The following is a 12,907-nucleotide window of genomic DNA, read 5'->3' as shown; positions in this document are numbered from 1 at the left end:
CACACAACGCTGTCATTCACCTTCATCCATCTGAATCCCTTCTTCTCTCACCCATCTTTCTCTGAGGCCACTAATCCCTACCATCACACAATAAATTAAAAAGTCTCTGGTTCTCTTATATCTTTGACACACACACACACACACACACACACACACACCCTACCTTCCACCAGATTTTAACACTAGTGTTTTTATGTGAGTTTGAGAGCACTTCCTTTTACGGGAAGAAGACAGAAACATACACACACACACACACACACACACACACACACACAGCTAAAGTTTCTCTTAACACCTTACCTAAGTAAGCACAACAGTCATATTCATTTGCCTGCCTTAAGGTCTAGAACAAAGAATAGGTTTATTGACCTGCAGAAGCTGACCAGTGTGCGGAAGAGTCTGCTCCCCCTCGTTCATTTACTTCGTTGGAAACCATCACCTTGTCCTCTTTGCCCTTCTGCCCAGACCTCTGATAGCTCCTGCTGAGTTCTTCCGATCCTTGTAAACAAGTTGGTTTCTCTCAAAGTCTCAGCACTCAGACCACAGCAGATAAACAGCTGCCATAGCTCCACGAGCTGGTTGGCCTGTTCATCCAATCAATCAGACGTCTGAGGCGACTTCAGACTCATTGTGAGTGACACCACCTGGCATACATCTCATTTTACTTCCTCAGTGTGCTGTAAGTTCAATCAAGTAATACTACCTCAGAAGTTTCTTGAATGTAAAGTAATGGGGGGGGGGGAACCTTATAACTGATTCTGCAAAAAATACCATGGAGTGTGGAAAATGTTTATTTCAAATCATTTCGGGAAACTGTCTTATGTAATCATGTCTCTCTGTGGAAGCTTCAAAAACAACAACATATACTCTGTGGAAAGGAACTATTCCGTACAGTTCCTTGTATTCCCAACCCCACCCTTGCAAGTCTACAATCTGTAAACATAGCCTTCAAGGAGACCACACAATGAAGAACCCGAATAAAACTGAAAGGGATTCTGATGCGATGCTTTCACCCTCCAAGAATTAAAGCCACTTACTTTTTCTTAAGGAAATCACCTGTAAAACCAACCTCTGGGGAAGGAAAAAAAAAAAGCACATTGGCTCAGTTCCCAGTTACGACACTCCTTTGTTTGCCAGCTTCATTGAAATCCTCAGTTCTGCACTTGGGTATTTTAGACAGTGTTCTCTTTTGGAGGAGAAATCCCAGAGGACACAGGTCCTAAAATGTTGTTCTCCAGGTTCAGGAGTGTCCACAGCCAGCCAAGACCACTTTGTGCCACCCAGTCTCCCGGGTGAAGTTGCCACTGGCTCGAAAGTGGCCCTTCCCATGATAAGCCCGTGTCTCCTCCCCCTTGGCAATCAGTCACTGAGTAACCTCAGTCCATATCCAACCACAGGCTACCGCACGGGTGATTCAGTCTTGTAACAAATGCTTGCTGGGAAAATACACGCCAAGGAAAGAACTCAGAGAGGACTAGGTAAACGGTCTAACAACGAGGGAAATCCAACTCAGCAGAGTTCTAAGGCCAATGGGATCCTCAAAACAGGATCCACACAACCCACCAGAGAAACTAGAGGGCAACTCACCACGACATTTACCTGAGACCCAGCTCCCATTGTCAAAAAAGCTTTGGTGTTGAACCCCTAAGACCCATCCAGGTAGAGAGGTCCTACAGCCAGATCTTTGCACTCCATGGGATTGGCCCTGGCTGATGATTCCAGAAGGGAGCAGGAGGGTGAGAAAGGAGGCTTGTCTGTTAATTAACCAGCCCAGTTTTACACAGCTGAGCTTTGGGGAGCAACCACTGACCACTCCTGCAAGGTGATGCCAGACCAACGAAGGTTCTGGAAGACATACCTGAGAGGGAGGACCGCAGCCACCAGGGGCCAAGAGGGGGGTTCAGGAAAGGAGAGCAGAGTGCTTCTGCCTCACTCTTAACAAGGGGGAGGGGGAGAGGGAGGAGGAGGAAAAAGAGGAGGAAGGGAAGAGGTTCAGGGCAGTGGCCAGAGGGCCAGCAATCCTGTCCAGGGGGAGCCAGCCGGGGGGAGGGGACATGGGTGTTTTCAACAAGAAGTGGCTTGTGTCATGCTGCTTGGCAGAGGGCAGGTGTTAATGTACTTCTGTGCACAGCTTGGAAGAAGGAAGCACCTCCTCCCTGCTGGCAGGTAGGTTAGGTCTTAATCACTCTCTGGCTTCCTGAACCCTCTGGGACCAAAGGAAGCAGAGAGCTTATCCAAGTGGGAATCCTGTGACAAAAAGGAACTCAAAACACAGTTAGGGAGGTGGAAGGGGGGGTCTGGAGCCTGACTGGCCCTGTGCTGCACCCCATAACCACTGCTGGGCGGTCCGTGCATTTTTCAGACATTTCCAGGCTTTTAGAGGTCGGCTCTTTCCTAACCAAAAAAAATTCTGTGACGTCTCTCAAGTTCAAATCCAGTCCACGGTGCAGCCTTACTAAAATAATCTGTTTACCACAGCCCAGAGGCTCTGTGGTTATCAAGGGGGGGGGGGTGAGGGGGCAGAGCCTCCCTCCTAAGATGTCCCTCTAGAAACAACATTTGGGTGAAGTAGTTGTAAGGGATGCTACCGGAGGGGTGGAAAAGAGTAGAAGGAATGTGGGAAGCTTTGTTTGGGTTTCTAACGGAGTCAGGGAAAGTTAGTTATTTCACACCAGAAGAAGGGCAGCACAGGGCTGTGGGCCCCCAGGCATCTGGCAGGTTTTGTTTCCTGGGTCAAACAAACACATGCTTTCCAGGAAGGGATTCTGGGACTGGGTGGGTCCCCCTGGTTTGATTAGGCCCTGCCACCTCCCCATGTTATGGCAGGAAGTGTAGCCATGATGCCATGGGGGTGAATTTGCCTGCTGTTTCGACTGTGTAGGACTGATTGAAAGAATGGACCCAACTGGGATGACCAGGTCATCCTGCTCCCCAGAAAACAGAAGCAATGAGCTCTTCCCACTGTCTGGCTAGGTGATTCACGATGCCATCTTCAACACATTAGCCTCCATCAGTGAACAACAGGCAGGTGGTTCCTGTTGACACTGCTGGCAGGTAAGGCGGTGGGTACAAAGTGACAGAATGGGGGGGTCGGGCAGTGGCGCAGCGGGTTAAGCACAGGTGGCGCAAAGCACAAGGACCAGCATAAGGATCCCAGTTCGAGCCCCCGGCTCCCCATCTGCAGGGGAGTCACTTCACAGGCGGTGAAGCAGGTCTTTCTCTCCCCCTCTCTCCATTTCTCTCTGTCCTATTCAACAACGAATGACATCAACAATAACAATAATGACCGCAACAAGGCTACAACAACAAGGGAAACAAAAAGGGGAAAGATGGCCTCCAGGAGCAGTGAATTTATGGTGAAGGCACTGAGCCCCAGCAATAACCCTGAAGGCAAAAAAACAAAAACAGAAACAAAGTGACAGAATGGACTTGGTCGCTCCCATCACTTCCTTCCCGCCAGGTGCCCAGCTATGTCCTCTCACTTTCAGAAGGCGTCAGGGCACAGCACGTGCAGAGAGCACACTCATGGCTGCATCATGCTCATGGTAGGTATCTCCTGTCTGGAAGTGGTGAATCAGAATGAGTCTGGTGTTCTCCAGCACAAAGCACACAGCTCACTCAGGAGGCCTGGAGTACCAGCAGAGGGAGCAGACAGGTAGGCTTCTGGAACAAAATCCTAGAGCTGCACCCTGGGCGTCTGCCCAGTCTGGGTGAGCCACTAAGCAGGACACCACAGTCTAGCCTTCTTTACCAAACTCCCCTCTGCCCAGCCCACCGAGGACTGCTCCTGAGTTTCTGAAACGTTCCCCAATAGTCTATTCAGTGTCCTTCTTTTTTATTTCCCCTTTCATTTCACTAACTGGGACTCTGAGAAAAAAAAAAAAAAGGAAGCAATTCATTTCTCCTGAGTCCATACTCAGAGAGGAGACTGCTGTCTATATTCTGCTGTAAGGCAACGGGAGATGTGTCTGAGCTCTGGTGTAGCTAACAGTCTTGTGAGTTAGACTGCCCTTGCCCTGTCCTTGCCTGTTTCTGCTGGTTTTAAGAAATTACAAATGAGGGGCTGGGCAGGGACACAGTGTTTTGAGAGCACTCACTTACCATGTGCAAGGACTCAAGTTCAAGCACTTACAGAGTCTCCACTTACAGAGAAGGAAGCTTAGTAATTGGTGAAGCAATTACTTCAGGTCTGTCTATCTGTCTATCTATTTCCTCCTTTCTCTCAATTTTTCTCAGCCCTGTCAAAAGAAATAAATAAAGCATTAAAACAGTCTTTAAAATTACAGATGCAAGCAGAACATCTAAGGTTAAAATGGATAATCTAAGATGACAGCTATGGGGGAGAGAGGTGATGATTTGATGTGGAGAAGTCTTCAGAGTCCTTGTGCTTGTACAGCTAAGGCTGGCGAGATGGGGGCTGGGTGGTGGTGCACCTGCTTGAGCGCACATGTTATAATACACAAGGACCCAGGATCAAGACCCCAGACCCCACCTGCAGGAGGAAAGCTTCACAAGTGGTGAAGCAGTGCTGCAGGTGTCTGTCTCTCTCCCTCTCTATCTCCCCCTTCCTCTCAATTACTCGCTGTCTCTATCCAATTAATAAATACATAAAAGATGATAAAAATTATGAAAAAAATAACTGGAAAGATGGTCATTGGTGAGGGCTTAACTGACCTATTCATGTTTCATCTGAGCAGAAAAGGAATGTCTTCCAGACATGAGACGGACTGTTGCCAAAAGCATTTAATTCTCAGGAAGGCAAGGATCCAGGGCTGATGGCTATATTTAAGATGAGTGTTGCTGGCACATACTTTGACACAGGGAACTCTGCTGAGTCCTCGAGTACCTGGCACCCTTAGCTCTGTGCCTTCTGGTTAGTAAAGACCTGGACCTGCACCAGAATGAACAAGTCCCTTAAGACAAATCACCAGGCTTCCCAGCCACAGTCAGGAATTGCGTGGGGCTGTGAGACAGATAAGAGAAAAATGTCCTTTGCTCAAGATTTATTATTTTGTGGGGACAGTCCTGTATCTTCCAGGCCAAGGACAACCTCCTTTTGTACCTAAAATAGTTACAGTGGGAAGAAATGATAATCTCTTTTCTACACTTACAACAGAGGGCAGAAAGAACTCCGTGCCTCACCCCACCCACCCTTCTCGGCACATCCACCCAGCTCCTGGACGCACTGTTCTCATTGCAAGATTCCCTTTTGGTGCCTTCTGGGTCAGTTGATAGCACTGAGTCCTTTCTGCCACTGACTGTAACTTCCAGGGCCTTAAACTGACTTTTTCTCTGGATGACAGTTCTCAGCACACATATTTAACTTGTCAGCAAATACTCTACAATATTTAATATATTGCATCACTATTACAGACCTTCCTTCCTTTTTTCCTTCCTTCCTCCCTCCCTTCCTTCCTATCCTTTCTTCCTTTTGTTTTTTTTTAATTTTTTTTTTTCCTCCAGGGTTATTGCTGGGCTCGGTGCCTGCACCATGAATCCACCGCTCCTGGAGGCCATTTTTCCCCCTTTTTGTTGCCCTTCTTGTTGTAACCTTGTGATTATTATTATTGCCATTGTTGATGTTGTTCGTTGTTGGATAGGACAGAGAGAAATGGAGAGAGGAGGGGAAGACAGAGAGGGGGAGAGAAAGACAGACACCTGCAGACCTGCTTCACCGCCTGTGAAGCGACTCCCCTGCAGGTGGGGAGCCGGGGGCTCCAACCGGGATCCTTACGGTCCCTGCGCTTTGCGCCACGTGCGCTTAACCAATTGCGCCACCACCCGACCGCCCTTTTCTTCCTTTTATCCATGTTTACATGGATAAAAATTCTCACCTTTCCATGACAGATATCTGCAAAATACTCTCATTTCTAAATTGGGCCCATTTCTACCATCATGCACTAGGACCTCAAAGCCCCACCCCCACCTCTGCACCCCCCCCCCATCCCTGCCCCAGAGTCCTTTGCTTTGGAGCAATACACCAAACCAGTCCAAGTTTGACTTTGTGTTTCTACTTCCTGCTCTTGAGTCTTAAGTTCTGCCCATGAGTGAGATCATCCCATATTCATCCTGCTCTTTCTGGCTTATCTGACTTAGCATGATTCCTTCAAGCTCCAGCAAAGATGAAGTGGAAAACATGATTTCATTTTTTTTTTACTTGAGCTTTTATACTTAATTTTTAAAATATTATTGGGGGGGGAGTTTAATGGTTCATAGCAAATACAGTTGTTGGTACATGTGTAAAATTGTTGGATAGTATGCCAGCTCGAAGACGCTTTTAAAAATGGGTGCCTGAAGCAATCCTGCAGGAACAGTCAGAAGCACCCCAAATGGAATTTCGAGGAGCTTTTTGGACTAGGACGCCCTCCAGGGACTCGTGATGCTACATGGTGAGATCTTGATAATCTGGTTCAAGATGCGTTTCATAAGAGAATGATTTGAATGACTGAATTTTTGTATGACATTGACTTAAAAAAAAAAATGCTGGACGCAGCCATGATTTCTAGAGACATCCAGAAACAATCAAAAAATTGTTTTTTCCTCCTTTGATTTCTTTTTTTATGTCTTGGCATAACTCTGAAATGCTTAATCCTGAAAACAGTATGAGTTATGGGCGGGGCAGATAGTGCAATGATTATGTTAATTATTCTCATGCCTGAGGCTTTTAACCGTGGTTCTTCTGTTTACCTTTTCACATTATATTGAGTTTAAACTGTTTAAGCAACCTTAAAATCATACTAGACCCGGTTCAAGGATCCCGGTTCGAGCCCCCGGCTCCCCACCTGCAGGGGCGTCGCTTCACAGGTGGTGAAGCAGGTCTGCAGGTGTCTATCTTTCTCTCCCCCTCTCTCTCTGTCTTCCCCTCCTCTCTCCATTTCTCTCTGTCCTATCCAACAACAAAGCAATGTCAACAATGGCAATAATAACCGCAATGAGGCTGCAACAACTAGGGCAACAAAAAGGGGGAAAAATGGCCTCCAGGAGCGGTGGATTCATGGTGCAGGCACTGAGCCCAGCAATAACCCTGGAGGAGAAAAAAAAAAATCATACTAGAAAGGACTTCCAATTATAATGGAGTTATCAATTATAGTAAACTCTTAATCTGCTACAAGTTTTGTTTGACAAGTAAGTGAATTTCAGCTGTCAAGTCTTCACATGAAAAAGCATCTACTCAAATGGAATTCCTGGAAATCCATTTGGATCCTGTTCTCTGACATCGCCCACAAGATAGAATGACTGCAGCAGTTCATAGAACTTTCCGCCAGCTGACTCGGATTTTGCAATGCCAGATCACCCCTCTAGCCCCTCGGCTTATCAGGCCCCCACTCCTCCACCCATCAGGTTCACTCTGTCTCTTGCTACACTTACTTATCCCTCCCTGTCTTGTGCTAGTTCTTTTTGAAGACACTTACACACTATCATTCTGCTTTCTTCCCAACAGGTTTCTGTTCACCCCTACACTGCTATTCCCCTGACAGAGATGAAGCCTTTTACAGACATTGACCCAGTTATATATGGCCATTAAGTAAGAGGGAGATGTTGGGGGAATTGTGAGGATATGGTTGAGCTTGGAAGGGCTTGAGCCTGAGGGGTGTTTCAATCCTGTTAGTCTCTCTCTCTCTACAGAGAGGTTGAGCAAGGAGGGACAGTAGAACCCCCAAAAAGTGTGCCTCTTATCAGTCTCCCTGCCTCACAAAGTGACCTGCACTCCTGATACTATGGCAAATAGTTTAAAAGAAAGGGGGAGATGTTGGATAATATGCCAGCTCCCCCTGGCTTCTGCTTAACCATATGCCTATATAGGGATAGATTTAATCCCATTCAAAGCTTTGGTCTATTTACATAAATCACTTTTACATTTACATAAAGCACCACGCTCCCTCCAGGGCATTGGTGGTTTAGTGGTAGAATTCTCACCTGCTCCACCCCCTCTCCTTGTCACACCCTGATCCTCTCCTTGTCACACTCTGATCTTCCACCAGTCACTTTTCACTCCACCCTCTCTATATCACATCCTGTTTCCACCCTACTTGGAGAGTATAAAAACAGCTGCTCTTCTGATTAAAGACACTTGGAAATTGCTTTCTGGCTCCGAGAGTTCCTGCGAAGTTAGTGCGGCACGAGTTCCTGATCCTTCTCCCACGCAGCAGCCTATATCGGCTCCAGTTGAGTTCTCTCCAACCCAGAGAGCACTAGCTCGGGAAGAAGTACCCTCAGGCTATTCCGGCATAAAATGTCTCAGTTTTCTGCAAAACACTCTCACCCCCAGCCTAGGTCCTCCTCCACCATCCTGAAAGTAGCCCCTCCCCTAAACCCCCAGAGTCCTTTGCTTTGGTGCATTACACCAGACCCAGTCCAAGTTTTACTTTATGTTTCCCCTTTCTGTTCTTATTTCTCAACTTCTCTCCATGAGTGAGATCACTCCATATTCATCCATCTCTTTCTGGCTGATCTCACTTCACATAATTTCTTCACGCTCCATCCAAGATGAAGTGAAGAAGGTGAATTGATCATTCTTAATGTCTGAGTAGTACTCCATTGTGTATATAGACCACAACTTTCTCAGCCACTCATCTGTTGTGGAACACCTGGGTTGCTTCCAGGTTTCTTTTCTATTATTTTTTTATATTTATTTATTTTCCCTTTTGCTGCCCTTGTTTACCGTTGTTGTTGTTATTGCTGTCATTGTTGTTGGACAGGACAGAGAGAAATGGCGAGAGGAGGGGAAGACAGAGAGGGGAGAGAAAGACACCTGCAGACCTGATTCACCGCCTGTGAAGGGACGCCTCTGCAGGTGGGGAGCCGGGGGCTCAAACCTGGATCCTTACACCGGTCCTGGTCCTTGTGCTTTGCGCCACCTGCACTTAACTCGCTGCATTACACCCGACTCCCACTTACAGGTTACTTATGTGACAAAGGATTCCAGATGGAGACACACACCACCGCCATCACCACCACCACAACAATTATCCAGCAGTTCAAAGCTGACACTGGTTTTAGTTATATCTTATGGGCCTCAGAACTCAGTGAAAATCCAAATCAGGTATTGCTATGCCCGTTTTAAGGATTAGGAAGTGAAAAGTCACGTAGGTAAGAGCGTAGTCCAACTTCTAGGATACAATTCAGTGAAGCAGCAAGAATGCCCATCTCTAGTCTCAGGACTATGGCTTCCTGAGGTGTGAAATCACATGGCCCCCAGGACTGAGTGGACTCCTGCTCCCAAGGTCTCCTTACCTGGGATTACTGGAGGGTTATTTGTTTGATTTCAACCTTCAGGGTGCAGCCAGGGGAGCTCTGAGCAGAGCTTCTGTGGCTCAGGCAAAGCCTAGATTTCCACAGCAAAGGGAAGAAATAACTAGATCTTAGTTTGTCATGTTCTTGATTTATTATTTGGTTCTATTTACTTGCCTTAATATTGGTTGTCTTGGCCAGATATGTTGGGACTGAGAGAAACTTTAGTGGGGGGGAGCACATGCCTTACATTCCACATTCCACAATTACATTACACAAGGCTCTACATTCCAGGACCAATGGAGCATCATGGGTGGTGGAGCAGCACTTTGATGGCTCTCCTCTTTTCTCTCTGTCTCACCCTCTCTCTTTTCTCTCTATATAGAATTTTTAAAGTGGGCTGAAGAGGTAGTGTGGCACTATCATGTATGTGTGAGACCCCTGGTTCATTCCCTGGGGCCACATACACATTATTAATCACATTGAAGCGACATGCACGATGATGTTGATACGCTATGCTTTTATCTTGTGCTTCTTTAATAGCCACGATATAGACATCTCTCCATCACTAGTCATATATTTGTAAATGCATATGCACATACATGCACAGATGTGAATATGTGTACACATGTTTCTGGGGTCAGAGACACCAGCTTCCTGAAGGAGAAACATATCTGGTCCTTGTGTGATTAACTTCTGGCCATTATGACCTTAGTCACATCACCTGTGACGTTTCCTCAACCTCTCTGAGATGCATGAAGTGTCGTCAGGCATCACCTCTCAGTCCTGTGTCCTATGTCCGTCCCTCTTACGTCTCATTAAGTGAAAAAAGTTACCGCAACACTAAATTGCTTTAGGATGCGAGAATTTAATTTTTTTTTTTTTTTTGCTAAGACCTACTGTCAATGTAGGTAAACCTAAGTTGTGTGTGGAAGATGATCCCTACAGAATTTCATGCTCTGAAGCTACTTCCAAGGTAGGTGGGTGGGGGCTGGGTGGTAGCGCAGTGAGTTAAGCGCACATGGCACGAAGCACACGGACTGGCATAAGGATTCCAGTTCGAGCCCCCCGGCTCCCTATCTGCAGGGGAGTTGCTTCACAGGTGGCGAAGCAGGTCTGCAGGTGTCTATCTTTCTTTCCCTCTCTCTGTTTTTGCCTCTTCTCTCCATTTCTCTCTGTCCTATCCAACAACGACAGCAATAATGGCAACAACAACAATAAATAACAAGGGCAACAAGAGGGAAGAAACAGCCTCCAGGAGCAGTGGATTCGTAGTGTAGGCACTGAGCCCCAGTGATAAACCTAGAGACAAAAAAAAAAAAAAAAGGTAGGTGGGTATTTTCCAAGACCACTGGAAAAAATGTTTCTCTAGAAACTGACAAGTGGGGGTAGGGCTGTAGCGCAAGTGGGTTAAGCGCACATGGCACAAAACTCTAGGACCTGCGTAAGGAACCCGGTTTGAGCTCCTGGCTCCCCACCTGCAGGGGGGCTGATTCACAAGTGGTGAAGCAGATCTGCAGGTGTCTGTCTTTCTCCCCCCTCTGTCTTTCCCCCCTCTCTCCATTTCTCTCTGTCCTATCCAGCAACAACAACATCCATAACTATAATAATAATAATAATAATCACAACAATGATAAAAACAACAAGGGCAACAACAACAAAAAAAGGAAAATACATAAATACAATATTTTTAAAAAAAGAAAGAAACTGACAACCGGTAGATGCCAAGATGGAAAACAAACAGTCTTTGCTCCTTGGTCTGTTACTATCTTCTCACAAAGTAACAAAAGGGAAATTTTAGGACTCTGGTTCCTCTGGCCAAGCCCTTTCTCACTGCTTCAAGCAAACCTCAGTTCTTTAATGCCAAGCCTGCTCTGGAAGGTAGAATTCTGTCAGGCCAGCTTCTCATCCCCTGGGACTGTCCTTTTCCCAGAATCAACGGTTTCAAAGTCAGCTCTGTGGTGCTGGTTTACAATCGAGGTTTTCCTACGGTAATCAACCAACTGCCCACAATCTGCTCTGTTTTCACATCAATTCGAGCAGTACAGATGCTGGTTCTATTATCAGGTCACAGAACCAAGACATAATATTAGGTGAGCTATGTCTGCAGAGTCTATTTTAAAGGGGCTTCATGGCTCGATTCTGATGAAAAGTTTTTTAGCTGTGTTATTATTTTCATCTGTGGTGGAGCAATATTAGTCAATGTGTCAAAGGAAAAAAAAAGAGTTGTGTGTGGGAGCCATGGAGGATAAAACTGAAGGGCAATAACTCACAAACCGATCAAGTTCAATTTGCCCTCCAAATTGTCACAGAAAAACATCCGAGAAGACTCAAATCAAAGCAGCCCTGGGCCAACTCTTTCTGGGTTCAGAAACTACTTTTTATCCTCTTCCCAGCAACTTTCAAAGCCAAAGGCAATTCTATGGATAACCCAGGTATATTGTGCAGCTAAAATTCTCATGCAAGAGAACAGATTCCTTAAGTTATTAGAGAAGTTTGTGGGCTCATGAACCTTCCCTGTTATGACAGAATTTAAAAGGCTCTAGGTTCAGAGATTCAGTGAATGTAGCTTTGAAAAGCTATCTGTTGGGGGCTGGGCGGTAACGCAGTGGGTTAAGTGCACGTGGCACAAAGTGAAAGGACTGGTATAAGGATCCCACTTCAAGCCCCCTTCAATACCCTCCACCTGCATGGAGGTTGCTTCACCAGCGGTGAAGCAGGTCTGCAGGTGTCTATCTTTCTCTCCTCCTCTCTGTCTTCCCCTCCTCTCTCAATTTCTCTCTGACCTATCCAACAACAACAGCAATGACATCATTAACAATAATAATAACAAGAAAGGCAACAAGAATGGGAAAAAATGGCCTCCAGGAGCAGTGGATTCATAGTGCAGGTACCGAGCCCCAGCGATAACCCTGTAGTCAAAAAACCAACCAACCAACCAACCAAACAAACAAACAAACAAAAAAGCTATCTGTTTCTCTTGGAATCCAGGACAACAGAACACTTGCTAGATCTGACCAGGTTATAGATTCCAAAGGACCCTGGCCAGGTGTCCCTCCCTCTTCAGGCCATGCAGTGTAGTAGAGGGGAAGACCACACACTAGGGTCCCATAGAACCTGCATTCTGGTATAGGGTCACCACTGGGCTCTTTACCTGTGAACAGAAAGTCTAACCCAGAAGAGCATCTTCTCTTCATCTTAATGAGGTCTTAGGTCATCAGTAAGACCTAACTCCTACCTTTGGAGACCTTCCTTTCTCACCACGTGTCAAATGAGAGCAACTGACAAATGCACTTGGAATCTATAGAAGAATGTAATTCTTCTGGTTGGGGAATAGGGGTTCCTTAAATAAAGCTTTATTTTATTTTTTTATATTTATTTATTGTCCTTTTTGTTGCCCTTGTTGTTTTTATTGTTGTTGTAGTGATTATTGTTATTGATGTCGTCATTGTTATACAGGAGAGAAATGAAGAGAGGAAGGGAAGACAGAGAGGGGAGAGAGGGAGAGAAAGACAGACACCTGCAGACCTGCGTCACTGCCTGTGAAGCGACTCCCCTGCAGGTGGGGAGCCAGGGCTCAAATCGGGATCCTTACGCTGATCTTTGCGCTTTGAGCCACGTGTGCTTAAGCCGCTGCGCTACCACCCGACTCCCTTTTAAAAAAAAAAAAATTAAT

General features: G+C 46.1%; 1 protein-coding gene across 25 annotated transcripts in view; it reads right to left on the bottom strand.

Annotated features, from left to right (window-relative positions):
• The window catches only part of KIAA1217 (KIAA1217 ortholog), a 362,069-nt gene that overhangs the window by 92,247 nt on the left and 256,915 nt on the right, over window positions 1–12,907 (bottom strand). Inside the window, exon 1 of one of the 25 annotated variants that reach the window (XM_060192307.1) lies at window positions 1,038–1,275. The exons of 23 other annotated variants lie outside the window; for them this stretch is intronic. Coding sequence is in view for 1 of the 2 variants with exons in the window: in XM_060192304.1 (XP_060048287.1) it covers window positions 370–417 (48 nt within the window). In the remaining variant the exon portion in view is untranslated. Of the gene's footprint in view, window positions 1–369; window positions 473–1,037; window positions 1,276–12,907 lie in introns of those variants that run through there. One more of the 25 variants, XM_060192304.1, reaches the window with a different exon arrangement.

This window comes from Erinaceus europaeus, chromosome 6 (assembly GCF_950295315.1).
Source record: "Erinaceus europaeus chromosome 6, mEriEur2.1, whole genome shotgun sequence".
NCBI lineage: Eukaryota > Metazoa > Chordata > Mammalia > Eulipotyphla > Erinaceidae > Erinaceus > Erinaceus europaeus.
This window is presented reverse-complemented; position numbering and strand designations above follow the sequence as displayed.